At 43.2% G+C, this 18,710-nt stretch overlaps 1 protein-coding gene and 1 long non-coding RNA gene across 7 annotated transcripts in view; one reads left to right on the forward strand and one right to left on the reverse strand.

The window, feature by feature from the left end:
* Positions 1 to 296: 296 nt before the first annotated feature.
* LOC139278733 (uncharacterized) lies at positions 297 to 6,992 on the forward strand. The gene is made up of 3 exons (XR_011596344.1): positions 297 to 440; positions 5,473 to 5,528; positions 6,701 to 6,992. It is a non-coding gene; the product is annotated as an uncharacterized lncRNA (long non-coding RNA).
* Positions 3,634 to 18,710, reverse strand: part of csnk2a2b (casein kinase 2, alpha prime polypeptide b) — a 147,656-nt gene continuing 132,579 nt past the window's right edge. For 5 of the 6 annotated variants that reach the window (XM_070897813.1, XM_070897812.1, XM_070897810.1 and 2 more), the window contains 4 exons: positions 16,643 to 16,744; positions 7,405 to 7,505; positions 6,671 to 6,819; positions 3,634 to 5,906 (listed from right to left, as the gene is read on the reverse strand). In XM_070897813.1, the coding sequence (XP_070753914.1) occupies positions 5,827 to 5,906; positions 6,671 to 6,819; positions 7,405 to 7,505; positions 16,643 to 16,744 (432 nt within the window). In that variant the 3' untranslated portion in view covers positions 3,634 to 5,826. The remainder of the gene's footprint in view (positions 5,907 to 6,670; positions 6,820 to 7,404; positions 7,506 to 16,642; positions 16,745 to 18,710) is intronic. The other variant, XR_011596342.1, reaches the window with a different exon arrangement.

The following is an 18,710-nucleotide window of genomic DNA, read 5'->3' on the forward strand; positions in this document are numbered from 1 at the left end:
TAAGCCACAAAAACGGCACGAATCCCAACAACGTGTTTGAGAGGTCTGAGCTCAGCAGTTTTTGTTGGTCTCATTTGAGCGTGTAACCAAGGAAACAGTGCGGCGTCTCCAGGTGCAGCCATGGAAACTGGGGAGGCGTTCGATTGCGTCACGGTGGAGGCGGTGTACTGCGTTTCCAGGGAAACACGAACGAAGCCCTGCGTCACTGAAAGCAAGCGTATGTCCGAATTACGCAGGCGCACGGACTGCGGCACCATGGCAGCCAATCGGAGCGGAACGGGGCGTCATGACGGCCCAGCAACCGGCACACGGGCGGCCTCCGTCACTAGGCAACGCTGCAGAGCGGGCGGCCCGTGCCTGTCCTGGAAAGGAACCTCACACTTGGACATTGTGGAATTGAAACCGATTGTACAGAGAAAACAAAGGCGCGTTGATCATAGGTAATAAACGCTGCCCTGTCATGTCAACCAGCAGCTGGGAGCCACAGCAGCTTCGCACCCTTTCACAGCCCCCAAATTACTGAGCCAAAGACCCCGAGCATAGGCCCCACGAGAAAAGTCGTCTCATAGGCTTTGCAGCTGAAGCTATCCCCAACATTCCTTCACTCGTGAGCACCTCAAAATACTGCGGATGGTGGAAACCAAACAAAAACAGAACGCTGGAAACGCCCAGCAGGTCCGGCAGCTTCCTGGGAGAGAAAAGGCAAGTTAACGTCCTCAAGATAGAAATATTTCTGCAAGTCGCATAGGAGCCATAACTAATAGAACAATTTGGACAAAACAAAAGAAAACTCAATCTAAATCCAATTGCCTGTGCCTATTCCCTACGGTCCCCATCGGCTGCCGAACCTGGGTGTTTCCAACACTGTGTTGTGTTTCATTCCTTCACTTGTACTGAAGGGGAAAAGTACATAAAAGTCTGAAGAAGCAAATCAAATGTAGAAATCACCAAATTGGTGGCATATTTCTAAAGGAATGTATTTCGTATAACGTTTACAATTTTTTACATTAAAATTATGCATTCTTGTCCATTTTAACCATCCATTTCACAACCGATTCGATTTTTAGGCTACAAAATAGGACAAAGTTAGGTTTGGATTTTCAACAGATCAACTAAACCATCACTTTCTCAAAAGTCATACTTCCACACCCAACCCACCCCAACCAGAGGCCCTCTATCCCGCTAGGCTCATTTCCAAGACATCCAATTCATCCATTCAAATCAACGGTACTCCCTCTCAACACAAGTTAACAATCCTTTCCCTCCATCCAGTTCAAGCAAATACCATTCCAATCCCTCGCATTCAGGCTGGTAATCTTCTCCCTTCAAATGCCTCAGTTCAAGCTAATACTCTTTAACCGCCCTCCCCACAGTTCAAACCATCACTATCCCCTTCCTCCCATTCTGCAATGAATATTGGCACTTTTCTTTTAACCCAGTGTTACTCCAGTTTCTCCTGATCCCTCCCAAGTACCACTCCCAGCTTCTGCTTACTTCGTTGTCCTATCTTGCCTCTGCCCTTCATTTACCTCAATTTCTCTCCCCCCCCCCCCCCTTCATTGCCATCTTTACTCTACCCTCAGTGCTGCTCCTACCCAGTCATTTGAAGTGAATCCAGCGACTGCATACTATTTGCAGAAATTCCAGCATCACAAATTCTCACCTACTGTATGCAGTGGCCAAAATCACTTCCATTAGCAGTAGGTCTGGTGTAGAAGTGTTAAGGGGATATAGGCCTGGATTGTGCTGATTTTTTTAACACTACACTGACATGTGGACAGGATCCCTAAAAGATTTGGCATGTATGTGGGTTGTTTTCAAAGTGAGTCGTTTTCAAAGTGAGTCATGTATGAGAGATTGCTTTAATTACCTAAAACTCTTACACAGATGAACTTGCATCCTGCCCTTCAGGAGGTACAGCATGTTTGTAAGCTAGTGGGACGCGATAGAACATTTTGGTTTGATAACATGTAAAGTTCCGAATAGTTGTGAAATTTACCAGCAAAAGAGTTTGTTTAAACAATTACCCTGTGTTGGCATTTAAAGTGTTTCAGTTGGCAGTCCAAAGGCTGTCTGACTTCATACAACAATAAAAAGAAACAGTGTCTTCAAAGCAGTTAACGACTGTCCTATTAATGGCAAACAACCTTTTTAAGGAATGCATTAGGATGAGGCCCTCCAATGCACAGGAGGATGTACAAGAGGCAGAGACTGAAGACAGAAAAACCCTTTATCTTTAGCACCTTTTATATTGGATTTTATACCAGGTCTTCCCAGAAGCTGACCAACAACTTGTATTTATATAGCGTCTTTAACTTTAACAGTGAAACGTCGCAAGGCGCTTCACAGGAATATTATGAGATAAAAAAATTAAACACTGAGCTGCATAAATAGAAATTAGCGCAGGTGACCAAAAGCATGGTCAAAGTGGTAGATTTTAAGGAGCGTCTTGAAGGAGGAAAGAGAGGCAAGACAGGTATAGGCAGAGAGATTAGAAGCTTGCGGCCTATGCAACAGAAGGCATGGCCATCAATGGTTGAGCGATTATAATCAGGTATGCTCAAGAGGGCAGAATTAGAGGAGCACAGACAACTCGGGGTTGTGGGGCTGGAGGAGATTAGAGAGGGACAAGGCCTGGAGGGATTTGAAAATATGACAATTTTGAAATCGAGGTGTTGCTTAACCGGGAGCCAATGTAGGTCAGCAAGCAGATGGGTGAATGGGACTTGGTGAGACCATAGCAAATCAACAGATTTACTGAATTTGCTGCTGACAATGCTGAATATAAATGCAGTTTTAGAGAATGAATCATGTGACCTTCCCCCACAATGTCACAATTAAGTACTTAACTCTTCCAATCAAACATCAGGGATGGGGAGAGTAGGGCCAAAATATGTGGACATATATTACTTCTAAAGAGTAAGATAATCTACAGTGAATCACTCCAGTGAGAAATTACCATTTCCGAAACCAAACCTTGTTGGAGCAAAGTCATGAACGAGGACACTTGTGTTCAAAAGATCATGATTATGGAGCAGGAACTTGTGCTGAGGCAGTAACCGACACTCTCTCTATTCACAGGACTGGTTTTCTTTTTAATAAAGGGTTGAAGGAAGATCGTGCGACTCTCAACCATACCCCCAAAAAGCGAGATAAGATCATATCCTTAGGGGGCATGGGAGATAAACCGACCTGTTATGGAGAAGTGGAGTATGTGCCTGCACCCAGCTTCAGAGTTAGAGAAGATAGTCACAGGTTGGATCAGCTACCTTACGAGTTCTTTTTAAAATGAAGGAAGGGTAAAAAGGAGGAATTTGCTTTGCATGCTGCATGCAATAAAATTATAAAGCAGTTTCTAAAAAACTTTCTTTACATGGGGCTGCTCTGTTTCAATTCCCATAGCAAGAGAAATTACAACCCATGAAGCCGGAGTTTACTAAATGGCTTGTTAGCCATGGCTATCATCTCTGCTGTGTATATACCCCTAACCACGCATCCAAAATGTTCAAACTCAAATATTTCAGTTTAGCTTAAATCCTGAATATTTTAAAATCCATACCAAACTTGAGATGTCGAATGCAGGATCCACACTAGTTTAGTCATCTTTGACAAAGGAACCGTAGAATACTTACATTTGCTCAATATTTTTTTTTATTCTGAATTAACAAAAAAAAACTTAATTACAGTACTCATGTTATAATCCAGACACACTCGTGTACAATGCCAACGACTCCATATGTTTTATTGGTTTTGTTAACTTGGGTCTTGGGTTGGCAGCTGCCATCAATTGGGTACATCACATCATCGCACCAACCCCACACAAACAAGTCAACCAACTGATACACAGTTAAAATGAAGCACAGTTTTGCTCTACACCATGCACTACATTGTAGCAAATGGGCTCAGAAAAAAAAATTCCTTCATTTGCTCGGACAATTTGAAAAAAAAATCAAACAAAAGTCCTTCAGTGAGGGAGACGCCTTACAGTGACTGCATGGCACTTGCAAAGGGTAAAGTTCCGTTACCGTCGTGTGTTTTACTGCAGCCTCCGTTACAAAAGCAGCAAATCTATTCCAACTGAGATTGCTGGTAAACAATCGGTCATAAACAAAGTTTGGAAAAGTCATACACCATGCAGTTTAAAAAAAAAATTAAATCAACGTGCAAGAAATTTTTTTTAAATATTGCTCAACAGAAACCTTCCCTCACCCCTTTGGAAAGGATAAAATCTTGTCCGTGTCAGGATGTTTAAATCTGTACAGTGTAGTACTTGATTGATTGGACTGTACATGAGGATACACAGTGCTTTGCATTAGGTCATAGAAAGTTTTAATGGAACAATTTACCATGCTACTGTAGTTAACGACTGTACAATTTGCAAACATTCTCATGCTTTTTCTTTTGGTGAGCGCTCCAGCCATTTGCACTTCACATACTTTTCCATGTACACCATCAAGCATGTTTTCTAGCACCCGTAGTTTTTAAAAACTTAAAGTTGCAGTATTCCCATCCCCAGACCATGGTTCATATGCTATATACAAAGTAAATGTTTGTGACTACCCCTTCCTCCTCCTACCCATTGGCATGTCTTCAGCTCCTTTGCTACACTGCCATTGCTTCACCTGCTACAGCCCAGGCTCACTCTGTACAGCTGATTGCGTATTTTCGTGTATGGCATTTAATAGATTGTCTCAACAAAATCTTTTGGAACAAAGAAACCTAAACTATTCAGTTTTTGTTTTTGTAAATGATGTGCCTGCACAGCCCTCTGTATTTTCTCTTGGATCCCATACATTTCCAGCAATTGGTTGTAAAAATGTGCACTTTGGTGAGTGGTATTTTTGAAGCCTCCAGGGAAACACCGTCTGCGAATAAAAACACTGGTCAGCATCATCCCAGGACACAAACTGCAGCAGAGACAACACCAAACGCATCTTCTGTAGTTATGAAGTTAATAGTTCCATTCCAATCAACCTAGTCAAACTTTTAATAAAATTGTACTGCATTTATCTACCTGCTGCTGCACTACTGCTAAAACTGGTGACTGATTATGACGGCACTCATCATCCCTTTGGATAGAGTTCTCCTTTTCTCCTCCCTTCCACCAAGTCTGCCCTGAAGATCGCTGTATAGTTAAGGGACACGGTGCGGCCAAGACTGATGGTTTATCAAGAGGGCAACTCAAGGCATCAAATAATAGCCAGGTGGCTCATCAGGGCCACTGCCAGGGCTAGTTCCAGTGCACGTCTGCCCGAGGACACTGAGTGAGTCTGAATTTTACGAAAGGGATCTGGAATTGATGGGGACCTCCTGGAAACAAGACAGTGTGACTTTAACAGAGGTTGGATTAAAAAACAACACGTACCCAACAGATGGACTGATTGTGAGCATCTCAGAACCTTGTTGAACTCATTATAGCTTTTCTTTTAAAATATTAACTGCATTTGGCAAATTGGAATTTTTTTTTTACAGAAACAAGACGGGAAAAAGGACAACACAAGAAAATCTGGTAATGGAACACATTCTAGGTATTTTATTACAATACAAAAAAATAATATATAAATATACAAAAACATTGTAATTTCAGAACCAAAAAAATCTAGTAAGTTGTAATTCTCTCTGAAACATAAATGGAAATCTAAAATAAATGGATGTAGTAGAGAGTGTTGCCACTGGGTTTAGGGTAAGCCATGGTCACCTGTGTAGCTGCAGTCACAAGTTCACATTCCCAGACTGTGATAGCTCCTCTTTTGCCCAATGTCTCCCCTGTAAAACCTGTAACTCCTCGTCATCTTGCAGTATGAACTGTGCAGACAGCAGCAGGATTCACCGCACAGCTGCAGAAACACCAGGCACGTGCGAGTTGTTACTCCGAGCACCATCCGAATGCTCCTTTATTATTGGATCTGAGGGGTTGGGGGAAAAGAAACCAGATCAAATAACTGTTGGCTGTCAACACTGAAGCTCCAAACCAACTGCTGCAGCCCTGAGCTTAGCAACAGACTCAAAGGTGCTAGTTACTGAGACTGCAGTGGGGGATATAATGATGTATTGAATCCCTCTATTGCTGAATTGCAGTAAGATAACTTAACCCTTGCCACTGTGCTACAGAGATATCATTAATAGCACAAGTAAGGGAGTAATGGCTAGAGAGATTCAGAGCCACTTTTAATTCTTATTTCGATGCCTATAGGGCTTCTGCTAGATCACTGACTTGTCATAACTACAAGAGACACCAGTTTAAATCTTTCTACCTCAGACGCAGACTGATCCTTACTGCATTCCGTCCCCCCTACCCCTACAGGTGGAAGCACCAGAACATTTTAAATAACTGGCCATAGGGATATTTGAGAAATGAGGTAGCGCTGCACTCATCATTGTACCCTCGCACTACAGCGCCAACAATTGAATGTTTACTGGGGGGGGGGGGGGGGGGGCAAGTGACACTCTCTCCTTCACAAACTATTTTACTAAGTTTGACAGTGCTTATGGGAAATTGGAGTGTAACCAAATTTTTTAACCTATGAAAACAGATCACTTTGGGCAATAATTCTCTGTCATACCAAACAATCGACATTTTGAGTAAAGTGATGATTAATGCTCGCATGTTCCTAAGCACAGGCTAAATGTTTGTAAAGCAGTGGAGAGTCATCCTCTTGTTCGTACTTACAGAAGTATGGATGTTCCATTGCTTCCTTAGCTGTGAGTCTCTGCTGATGATCGTAACGAAGTAGTTTGTCCAACAAATCCAAGGCCTCAGGACTGACCAGGTGCCGATTCTCACTGTGAATGAACTGCTCCCAGCGCTTCCGAGAATGTCTGCAAAACAGCGGGTGCTTCATTAGAAAAGTGAACATCCCAGGTGAAGTTAGTGAAAGCACCAATACTGAATATATCCCAGGAAAATTCAAATAATGGGCAGAACACTACACAAGTACTTCATTTCATAAAATGCACCACACTCCATTAAAGAAGAAAATACATCAATTGCATTCAAACTTGTTTACTCCGCCTCCTTACCAGATATGAATATTAAACAGCTATCGAGAAGAAATTGCTTATGGTTGACAAACTAGTGTGCTACCTTAAAGATCACCTAGTTTTTCATGGGACAACTCCCTTTGCCCCCACCCGCCCTCCCCTGCAAGGTTGCAGAATCCGGACTTGTGGCTCTGAATCATCACTCGGTCAATACTTCACCCAAATTCAGGAGTTGTGCCAAAATATTTTAAGATCTTATGATTTACCCTGCTGACAGTAGAGATACGCATCTGAAATAAACTTTTCAGTGGTTTCTCTCCTTATAAACGATAAAGGGTACGCTTAAAGAGCAGCTCGCAGGGTGAGAGTGCCTCAGATTAGTAGAAATCTTTTTTTTTAATAATTAAATTAAATTCTACTCACTGGCCCAGAGTATCATTAAATCGAGGATCCAGTTCGATGTGATATTTCTTGAGGTAGTCGAACAATTCATCAGTTCCTAAAACCTTTGCAATACGAACAAGCTGGAAGAAAAATGTGAAAATGTGTCTTAATGTACTCGACAATGACCAGACCAATGTGACCCATCATTTACTTTTGAATTTTTAAATAGGATCACGTGAGACCATGGTGGCACAGCAGACAAATATTATATCAATAGCTGCCTACGTATTCTGCTCATCAGTACCTATGCTGAGATGTGGTTTCTGAAAATAATTAGCATTGACTTTTTTTTAAAAAAAGGACTGCCATCAGCCTGAGCTGGTCCTCCTTCATAAAGAAAGCTGATGTTCAGGATGGTCAGTAATCTTCCATTTTGAGAACAACCAAATATTTTTAATAATTAAACTTTCCTAGACAATGCAAGCTGCACCCCGACTTGGTAGTAGAGAAACAACTACCTTCAAAGACAAGAACTGCCCAGCAAGACACCTCTTTGATCCAAAGAAACCATTCCTTTGAACTAAAGGGATTAGGATAGTAGCCCAACCTCGCACATAATAAGGTTATGCCATTGTCGTGGAAGAGACCAAAAGTCACGACAGACGAACGAGCCTACACATCGACACCAAGAGGTTCTCCCTATTGGATTCCTGTTCTGGGGCATTTAGGCACAGATGCACAAGAGTCTCCCTAACCATCAAATAAAACTCATCTGTCCGCAGAGGCTTGGTGGCCCGATTCTTTCAATAGCTGCTTTTTAAAGGCTATTTTCAGGATTTTAGGATTTGCAAGTATTTAAATTCCAGAAGCTCTACAGTACATTATTGGCTGCATAATGTGAACCTTATCGCAAATCAGCCAATATGGGGTTAATTTCATAACACAATGTTGGTAACCCTAACATGCTGTTACCATCTGATCCTAAAGAGACACTGATGTAAAGCACAAATGCTCAAGTCCTTGGAACAACTTTTGCATTTAACATGTAGCTCATTAATCTTTAATTAATGGGAGAGAAACATTTAGCAGGACTACTATTTGTTCAAAGTACTCCCTGCTTTTTATAGAAGAAAATGATAAATACGCCACAAATTTCAAATTTTCATGAAAATGCCCAATTTCTTGACCAAGACCTCAAGTGGGGTCTTCTCCCCCCACTAGGCCACTAACCAGTTACTGGACTCAATAATGTTCTGAAGACCTGTAAGTATATCAGATGAAGAGAACTGAACTAGTGAATGCACCAACTAATTCTAGATCGGCTTGTTGGTTTCCAGAGAACTGAGCTTCTTGGAACAGAGGATTGTATACCACAATGAAGACTTCGAACGGTGTTTCCAAATTGTGTGTGCCAGCTGTTGACTCAACTTGAGGATCTCTTTGGAACAATAGAGCAATGAAATCAAGGTCAAATATTCCAGTACTGACAAAACTTTTCTTGAGCAAAGTTGAAGTTTGAAGGAACTTTGGAAGATGTTTGAGGCAAGTGTTCAGACCCCTTTACATTATAGCTTGGGTTCTGGAAAAGTAATGCCAAAAATGGGTCTCTGCCGACATTGGCGCTAGACAGCTCAGGTCATTAATGTCCAGGGGTGCCACAACAGCAGGGGACCAGACATCTGTAGTCCATGACACGATCACGGAAGAATTGCTTTGTTTCTCAATTTTGTTGAAATCTGACTTGCATTCAGTTGCACGTGAACTAAGCTATGAAAAGTGAGCAGTCAGATGGGTACTTTTATTTTAAATGCAGAATAATAGGGCAGAGAGAGATGCGCACACATTGGTGAAACCGAATGCAGAAATCAGATGAAATGCAACAGCCTGTATTTTGAAGCTACTCACATGGCACAACCCTCTTAAGGGTCTTAAGAGAAGTAGCGGCAGGGATTGTGGGTGCATTGGTTATAATTTACCAAAATTCCCAGGATTCTGGGGAGGTCCCAGCAGATTGGAAAACTGCAAATGAGACGCCCCTATTTAAAAAAGGAGGCAGACAAAAAGCAGAAAACTATGGAACAGTTAGCCTAACATCTGTGGTTGGGAAAATGTTGGAGTCCATTATTAAAGAAGCAGTAGCAGGACATTTGGAAAAGCAAAATTCAGTCAGGCAGAGTCAGCATGGATTTATGAAGGGGGTCATGTTTGACAAATTTGCTGGAATTCTTTGAGGATGTAATTAACAGGGTGGATAAAGGGGAACCAGTGGATGTGGTGTATTTGGACTTCCAGAAGACATTTGACAAGGTGCCACATAAAAGGTTACTGCACAAAAGTTCAATGGGTTGGGGGTAATATATTAGCATGGATAGAGGTTTGGCTAACTGTCAGAAAACAGAGAGTTGGGATAAATGGTTCATTCTCAGATTGGCAATCAGTAACCAGTGGGGTGCCACAGGGATCAGTGCTGGGACCTCAACTATTTACAATCTATATTAATGACTTGCTGAAGGGACAGAGTGTAATGTAGCCAAGTTTGCTGACGATACAAAGATGGGAGGAAAAGCAATGTGTGAGGGGGACACAAAAAAAATCTGCAAAAGGACATAGACAGGCTAAGTGAGTGAGCAAAAATTTGGCAGGTGGAGTATAATGTTGGAAAGTGTGAGGTCATGCACTTTGGCAGAAAAAGAGCAAAGAGCAAGCTATTATTTAAATGAAGATTGCAAAGTGCTGCAGTACTGCAGGCCCTGGGGGTACTTGTGCATGAAACACAAAAGGATAGTATGGAGGTACAGCAAGTGATCAGGAAGGCCAATGGAATCTTGGCCTTTATTGCAAAGGGGATGGAGTATAAAAACAGGGAAGCCTTGCTACAGTTATACAGGGTATTGGTGAGGCCACACCTGGAATACTGCATGCAGTTTTGGTTTTCATATTTACGAAAGGATATACTTGCTTTGGAGGCGGTTCAAAGAAGGTTCACTAGGTTGATTCCAGAGATGAGGGGTTGACTTATGAGGAAAGGTTGAGTAGGTTGGGCCTCTACTCATTGGAATTCAGAAGAATGAGGGGTGATCTTAGCGAAACCTATAAGATTATGAGGGGGCTTGACAAGGTGGATGCAGAGAGGATGTTTCCACTGATAGGGGAGACTAGAACTAGGGGGCATAATTTTAGAATAAGGGGCCGCCCATTTAAAAAAAAGATAGGGAGAAATTTCTTCTCAGAGGGTTGTAAATCTGTGGAATTCACTGCCTCAGAAAGCTGTGGAAACTGGGACATTGAATAAATTTGACAGAAATAGACAGTTTCTTAAATGATAAGGGGTTATGGGGAGCAGGCAGGGAAGTGGACCCGAGTCCATGATCGGATCAGCCATGATCGTATTAAATGGCGGAGCAGCTCGAGGGGCCGTATGGCCTACTCCTGCTTCTATTTCTTATGTTCTCCAAAATTCAAGTGTTCTCCCTTTCAGAATTGGCTCCGGTTGATCCTAACGTAGTTTAATCATTTTAAACCAGGAAACAGCTTCATCTGTAAACATGGGAGACTTCAAGGAATCTCCCTCAACGACAAATGGGTTGACCAGAAATCTATATGTGGTCTTTTCAGCTCCAAATCTGTAAAATGTTGAACTTGAAGACCTAGAACATGTTTGTAGCTGAGAGTCATTTGCTGTATCATCATTTCCACAGATCTCAATCGTGGATGGGACGTGAGTCAGTTCATGTCTCTGCCATAGAGTCTGAAATAACTTCACTTTCTTTATAACAAACATATGTTGCCAAGTCCAGGTAACAACTTTACCTTTCCTTGCAATTCCACATTTCATTTCTCCAGATACAGCAATGCAGCTGATAGAAAGGGCAAATCCAAAACCCACTGTGCATCTGTCAATTCAGGACACAGTTTGCCCTCTTCCTTCATGAATACTTTCAGAGGAATAAGCAATAAGAAAAATAAGCAATCATTTTTCCTTCAGAAGCCAGTGGACTGCACCGTGAAGGACCAGGTCTGATTGGATTGGACTGGCGAGGGGATTGGAGTACAGGGGCAGGGAGGTGTTACTACAGTTGTACAGGGCCTTGGTGAGGCCACACCTGGAGTATTGTGTACAGTTTTGGTCTCCTAACTTGAGGAAGGATGTTCTTGCTATTGAGAGAGTGCAGCGAAGGTTCACCAGACTGATTCCCGGGATGGCGGGACTGACATATCAAGACTGGTTCAACTGGGCTTGTATTCACTGGAGTTCAGAAGAATGAGAGGGGATCTCATAGAAACGTTTAAAATTCTGACGGGGTTAGACAGGTTAGGTGCAGGAAGAATGTTCCCATTGTTGGGGAAGTCCAGAACCAGGGGTCACAGTCTGAGGATAAGGGGTAAGCCATTTAGGACCGAGATGAGGAGGGACCTCTTCACCCAGAGAGTGGTGAACCTGTGGAATTCTCTACCACAGAAAGTTGTTGAGGCCAATTCACTAAATATATTCAAAAAGGAGTTAGATGTAGTCCTTACTACTAGGGGGATCAAGGGGTATGGTGTGAAAGCAGGAATGGGGTACTGAAGTTGCATGTTCAGCCATGAACTCATTGAATGGCAGTGCAGGCTCGAAGGGCCGAATGGCCTACTCCTGCACCTATTTTCTATGTTTCTATGAAGGAAGATTTTTATTGAATTCTTGAAACTGATTTTTGAATTGCCCGTGATTGGGTGCATGGGTTTCAATGTAGCTCAGTTTCCAAAACAATATGCGTATCAAATTGAGGGGCTTTGACACCAACTGCTCCATGCAAGGAAACGTCCACAATCTGGAAAGCGGTCATCAGTTTTGCAAAGTTCCACTAAACTGCTCACTGCACACCTAATAAATTCTTGTCCACATGTCGAAGAGCCACACCCGAGGTCCTGAAGAGTGGCGCACACAGTTCACGAGCCACATGTTGCCCATCACTGACTTACACCATCGCCCTAGAGGCCTTTGAAGTAAATCACCTTAAAACAAAGGACCTGCCAATGCCGAGGTTCATGATGCAAGATAGGGTGAGAACGTCAGGTTGAAATAGAGCCGCATGCTTTCTCCTTAATCATAAATCTTGTATTTATATAGAGCCTTTAACATAATAAAACGTTCCAAGATGCTTCAAAGGAACGGTATCAAACAAAATACGACACAGCCACATAAGGAGATATTAAGGCAAAGAGGTAGGTTTTAAAGAGCATCTTAAAGGGAGAGAGAGAGATAGAGAGGCAGAGGGGTTTAGGGAGGGAATTCCAGAGCTTAGGGTCTCGACAGCTGAAGGCACGACCGCCAATGGTCTTCCCAATATTTAGTTGGAGGAAATTTCTGCTCATCCAGTGCTGGATGTCAGACAATTGAGACATGGTGGCGGGGTCGACAGAGGTGGTGGTGAGGTAGAGCTGGGTGTCATCAGCTTACATGTGGAAATTGATGCTGTGTTTTCGGATGATGTCACCAAGGGGCAGCATATAGAGAAGAAATAGGAGGGGATCAAGGGTAGATCCTTGGGGGACTCCAGAGGTAACGGTAGGGGAAGAGGAAGAGAAGTCATTGCAGGAGAGTCTCTGGCTAGATATAAATGGTACAAGGCAAGTGAAGTCTCACCCAGCTGGACAACGGTGGAGAGGCATTGGAGGAGGATGATACGGTCAACCTTGTCAAAGGCTGCAGACAGGTCGAGAAGGACGAGGAGGGATAGTTTACCACAGTCAGTCACATAGGATGTCATTTATGACTTTGAGGAGAGTCTTTTCAGTACTGTGGCAGGGGCAGAACACGTTTGGAGGGATTCACATACGGAGCTCCGGGAAAGATGGGCATGGATTTGGAAGACAACAGCACATTCAAGGACTTTGGAGAGGAATGAGGGGGTTGGAGATAGGGCGGTAGTTTGCAAGTACTGAGGGGTCAAGAGTTGTTTTTTTTGAGAGGGGTGATGACAGCAGATTTGAAGGAGAGGGGACAGTACCGGAGGAGAGAGAACTGTTAACAACATCAGCTAACATGGGGGCCAGGAAGTGAAGTTGGATGGTTTAGGGTGAAGTTTAGTGGGAATAGGGTTGAAGGAATAGGTGGTGGGTCTCATGGCCAAAATGAGCTCCGGGAGGAGATTGGAAACTAGAGAAAGATGTGAGTTCAGAGCTAGGGCAAGGGGGAACCTTAGAGAAATTCTGGCCCTGAGCCAATGGGCATGGGAAAGGGAGGGAAGAGTCAGAGGTAGCTGAACGGATGGTCTCAATCCAAGTCAGAAAGCAGTCCATGATGTCCTTGCACTTCTTGTTGGAGGAGAGTGTGAAAGAAACAGTGGAGAGGAGTTTAAGACGGTTTGCAGTAGAAAAAAAAAGATCGGGGTTATCTTTACATTCCAGGATGATCCTGGAATAGTGGGCAGACGAGAGCAGGACCCGGTAGTGCTTTGTGTGTTCCAGCCAGATCTGGTGGCGAAGGGCTAGACCAGTTTGTCCACCATATCCATTCAAGTCTGCATCCCTTGGACTTAAGGTTTCAGAGGTGAAGGCTATACTGGAGGGAATAACCAGGGTGGGAGAGAGTAATGGTTTCAATGGGGACTAGGGTATCAAAGGTGGAGGCGAGAGTGTGGTACAGCAGTAAGCTCACGGATGTGAAGTGCCTTGTTCACAAGTGAATGGACATTCTGGAGGGATAGCTGATCTGCTGCCAGAGTACGCAGGGTCAGCACTGGAAGGGGCGAGTTGGATGGGGACGAAATTGGCAAGATTAGCCACCAGTAGGCACACTGGGCGGAAAGGTCGGCGAGAGAGTAGGATGGGGCAGTTGGGGTTGCTGCTCCTAAGGAGACAGCAATGAGTGCCTCGATGGGTCCTTTGGAGATGCCAAGAAAGGCACAGAGGGAAGCTGCAGGTGCTTTTAAAGAGGGAATCAAGGCTAGGACGGCAACAGGAGAGCATGAAGGCAGAGAAGTGCTGAAGGGTTGCGGTAGGGATTTGGGAGGGCAGAGTACCGAGAGGGGAGAAATGAAAGGAGGCATGACGACAAGAGAAAGGGGTCTAAGAGGGATAAAGAGAAAAGTAAAAAAGGGGAAAAGTAGTGGAATTAGAAGTGATGAGCTCGGGTCCGGAGCGGCAGCCGAAACGTGCACGCAAACGGACACAGGGAAAACTCAAGTTACATAGGCCAGTACAACAGAGTGCATCTCAAATAGCTGATTCCCGCAAGCTGAATGCATTCTTCCACTTGAGATAAAGGCTCTGATTTGGAGTTCTTGTGCTGGTCAGGTGTGGATTGTAGACCCAAATCTGAGGATTGACCCATGATGCCTGAATGCACATTAAGAAAAGCACCTCGTGGAATGAACGAGACAGAGCAAAGAAAATTTGATTGCGGATGCGGGAATGTAATAGAGCAATTTTAAATTTAGTAAAATCATTGAAATTGCCCAGTAAGGAGACATTTCTACCTCAATTGAGACCAAGTTTCACAAGTTGAAAATGGCTGATTCCCACTGAGAAAGCAACAGCAAATATTTCTATGAATGATGAGAAAGTGAAAGCAGAGAACTTGGTGCAAAAGATGATCTGATTCTTGTACAAAGTAAGAGCACGCAACTCCTTATGGGAGCTCTTGCAAGATAAAAAAAATGAAGTAATTACAGTAAACTCTCGTTTACCCGGATACGAATGTAACAGAAAACCCGCCGTAATGGAATTTAAAATATAGCGAGATTCGGCAATTTAACTGTCACACGTAAATATCTCGCTCACTTCAACTATTGCAAACGTGGACAGGTTACTCAATTACACATAAATTGACGCAGGCGTGGACTTCTTGCTCACTTTTCAACTGTCACACACATTGAAAGCAGTTCATTGCAACGCATCAGTCTGCAACTTGTTCAAAACACCCTGAAATCAAACAATTTAAAATGCCTTCTGACAGCACTAAAAGCAAATGCAGCATTAGGAAACGAAAAGTATTGAACATTCAGCAGAAATTAGAAATTATAAAGAAGTATGAAGCTGGCAGAAGTGTGAGTACTTTGATGGACGAATATGAAGTTGGATCATCAACAATTTATGATATCAAGAAGCAAAAGAAAGATTTAGAAAGTTTCACCGCTGCTTCTGAATCTTCCGAGAAGGCAATGTCCTGCAAGAATTTGCGAAAGCCGAAGCTTGACAAACTAGACCAAGTGCTTTATGAATGATTTTCTTTGAAACGGTCTGAAGGTGTGGCAATTTCAGGGCCAATGATTACAGCAAAGGCCAAAGACTTCAAGATGAAAATGAAAAATCAATCCCACTGTCAGCAAAGTTTGCAGACAGGTTTCTGCAAATGGAATGGAAGTCCTCAGAAAAGTCCCGTTGACACGAGGTGCTGTGCAACTGTATCATGGAGTTCTCCGTTTAAAAAAAACAAAACCAAACACAACACAGAAGCATTCCAGTTAAGAGTGCATTTTTTCAGAAGGCTGGCTCACACATTTTAAGCAGATATAAGATCGCTATTTTAAAAATCAATCTCAAATGTCAAAGCAGAAAAAGGAGCATCTGCAGAAGAAACATTGGCAGAAGTAGCAATTGAAGCAGCAGCAATGGTAGAACAAGCAAATTTAAAATAAAATAACGAACTAAATATTTGTTTCATTTATTAGACATTTATTTTTAATTTCAAAAAGTTATGAATCAATTTTCATTTATTTTACTACATTCACGTTCAAATAACATGAACTAAATCTTCATTTTATTTATTCAACCATATAAATTTAGCACTTGTCAATTATTTGTTTTATATTTTGAAAAATTATGAATCGATTTTCAATCTGAATAGCTCATTGGAAAGAGCGGATCAAGATCTATACGATACGATATATAAAATATTTTGTGGGTGGTTCTATCACCTTCAGATATTAACTTTAAAATGTAAACTCGACCTATCGGAAAATTCGTTTACCAGGAATTGCCGAATGCTCAAACAATCCAGGTAAACGGGAGTTTACTGTACGTCTTTGAAAAAAAAATGTTCTAAAAAAAAAACATTGCAACGACTTTCCTAATGGTGACATTTAATTAAATCAATGAATTACATTTGACAGTTACTACCAATGTGGCCAAGATTTATGATTCAGCGAGATGGGTGACCTACTCTAAGACCTAAAGCAGATAGCAAAACCTGGCATGGCATCTGCTGATGACAGCTCTAATGCACAGTTTTAAACGTCGGCTGATTTCCAGCCCTCATCATCCAGCAACGAGTATTGGTTTAACAAAAGCCTACCTGGTCATAGTTGTCATGTCCATGGAAGAAAGGCTCCTTACGGAATATCATGCTGGCCAACATACAGCCCAAACTCCACATGTCCAGGCTGTAATCATACATCTGGAAAATAAAAGGGAGCAGCTAAGGGATTGGTCAGACAAAAACTTGGTCATTCGAAGTATTTGCATCGGAACAGCTAAACACATTCCAATGAATTTATATCTTTTCCAATTTAAAAAAAAAACTATATTTTATCTACCTCCCATGCTGCATTTGGGATGGGGAGGGCCAAGAAGGGAAGGCATATTCAGCTGAAATACATGATTATGGGTCAGGGGGAGTCAATCCTTAACCTTCCTACTTTTTTTCTGTTCGTGGGATGTGGGCGTCACTGGCGCTGGCCAGCATTTATTGCCCATCCCTAATTGCCCTCGAGGTGGTGGTGGTGAGCTGCTGCCTTGAACTGCTGCCTTGAACTGCTGCAGTCCGTGTGGTGAAGGTACTCCCATAGTGCTGTAGGGAGGGAATTCCAGGATTTTGACCCAGCGACGATGAAGGAACGGCAATATTTTTCCAAGTCAGGATGGTGTGACTTGAAGGGGAACTTGGAAGTGATGGTGTTCACATGCGCCTGCTGCCCTTGTCCTTCTTGGTGGTAGAGGTCGCGGGTTTGGGAGGCACTGTCGAAGAAGCCTTGGCGAGTTGCTGCAGTGTATCGTGTAGATTGTACACACTGCAGCCAGTGGTGGAGGGAGTGAAAGTGTAATGTGGTGGATGGGGTGCCAATCAAGCGGGCTGCTTTGTCCTGATGGTGTCGAGCTTCTTGAGTGTTGTTGGAGCTGCACTCATTCAGGCAATTGGAGAGTATTCCATCACACTCTTGACTTGTGCCTTGTAGATGGTGGAAAGGCTTTGGGGAGTCAGGAGATGAGCCATTCACCACAGAATAGCCAGCCTCTGACCTGCTCTTGGAGCCATTTATGTGGCTGGTCCAGTTAAATTTCTGGTCAATGGTGACTCCCAGGATGTTGCTGGTGGAGGATTCGGCAGTAGTAATGTTGTTAAATGTTAACAGGATGGTGGTTAGACTCTCGTGTTGGAAATAGTCATTGTCTGGCACTTGTGTGGCACGAATGTTACTTGCCACTTATCAGCCCATGCCTGAATGTCGTCCAGGTTTTGCTGCATGCGGGCATGGACTGCTTCATTATCGGAGGAGTTGCGAATGGAACTGAACACTGTGCAATTATCAGCGAACATCCCCACTTCTGACCTTATGATGGAGGGAAGGTAATTAATGAAGCAGCTGAAGATGGTTGGTCCTGGGACACTGCCTTGAGGAACTCCTGCCGCAATGCCCTTGGGCTGAGATGATTGGCCGACAAGAACCACAGCCATCTTCTTTTGTGCTAGGTATGACTCCAGCCAATGGAGAGTTTTCCGCTGGATTGCCACTGACTTCAATTTTACTAGGGTTCCTTGATGCCACATTTGACCAAATACTGCCTTGATGTCAAGGGCAGTCACTCTCACTTCACCTCTGGAATTCAGATCTTTTGTCCATATTTGGATTGGGGCTGTAATGAGGTCTGGAGCCGAGTGGTCCTGGCAGAACCCAAACTGAGCATCAGTGAGCAGGTTATTGGTGAGAAAGTTCCGCTTGATAGCACTGTCAATAACACCTTCCATCACTTTGCTGATGATTGAGAGTAGACTGATGGGGCGGTAATTGGCCGGATTATAATTGTCCTGCTTTTTGTGGACTGGACATACCTGGGCAATTTTCCACATTGTCGGGTAGATGCCAGTGTTGTAGCTGTGTTGGAACAACTTGGCTAGAGGTGCGGCTAGTTCTGGAGCACAAGTCTTCAGCACGACATGTGGAAAGCACTTGACCTCTCCTCAGTTCCTCACCACAAGAGCATAGCCAAGATAAGGAACACACTGTGAAGAAACATGGGTGCACAATGGGATGATATCGGTTCGAAAAGACTCCCAAGGCCAGAGGATTAGTTGATTTCATTTGGTTTAGAATTGACTTTGTAAGTCCTGTCCTGGCAGATACCACATCGACTGGATAGCAGAA

This window comes from Pristiophorus japonicus, chromosome 13 (genome assembly GCF_044704955.1).
Source record: "Pristiophorus japonicus isolate sPriJap1 chromosome 13, sPriJap1.hap1, whole genome shotgun sequence".
In the NCBI taxonomy this organism is placed as follows: domain Eukaryota; kingdom Metazoa; phylum Chordata; class Chondrichthyes; family Pristiophoridae; genus Pristiophorus; species Pristiophorus japonicus.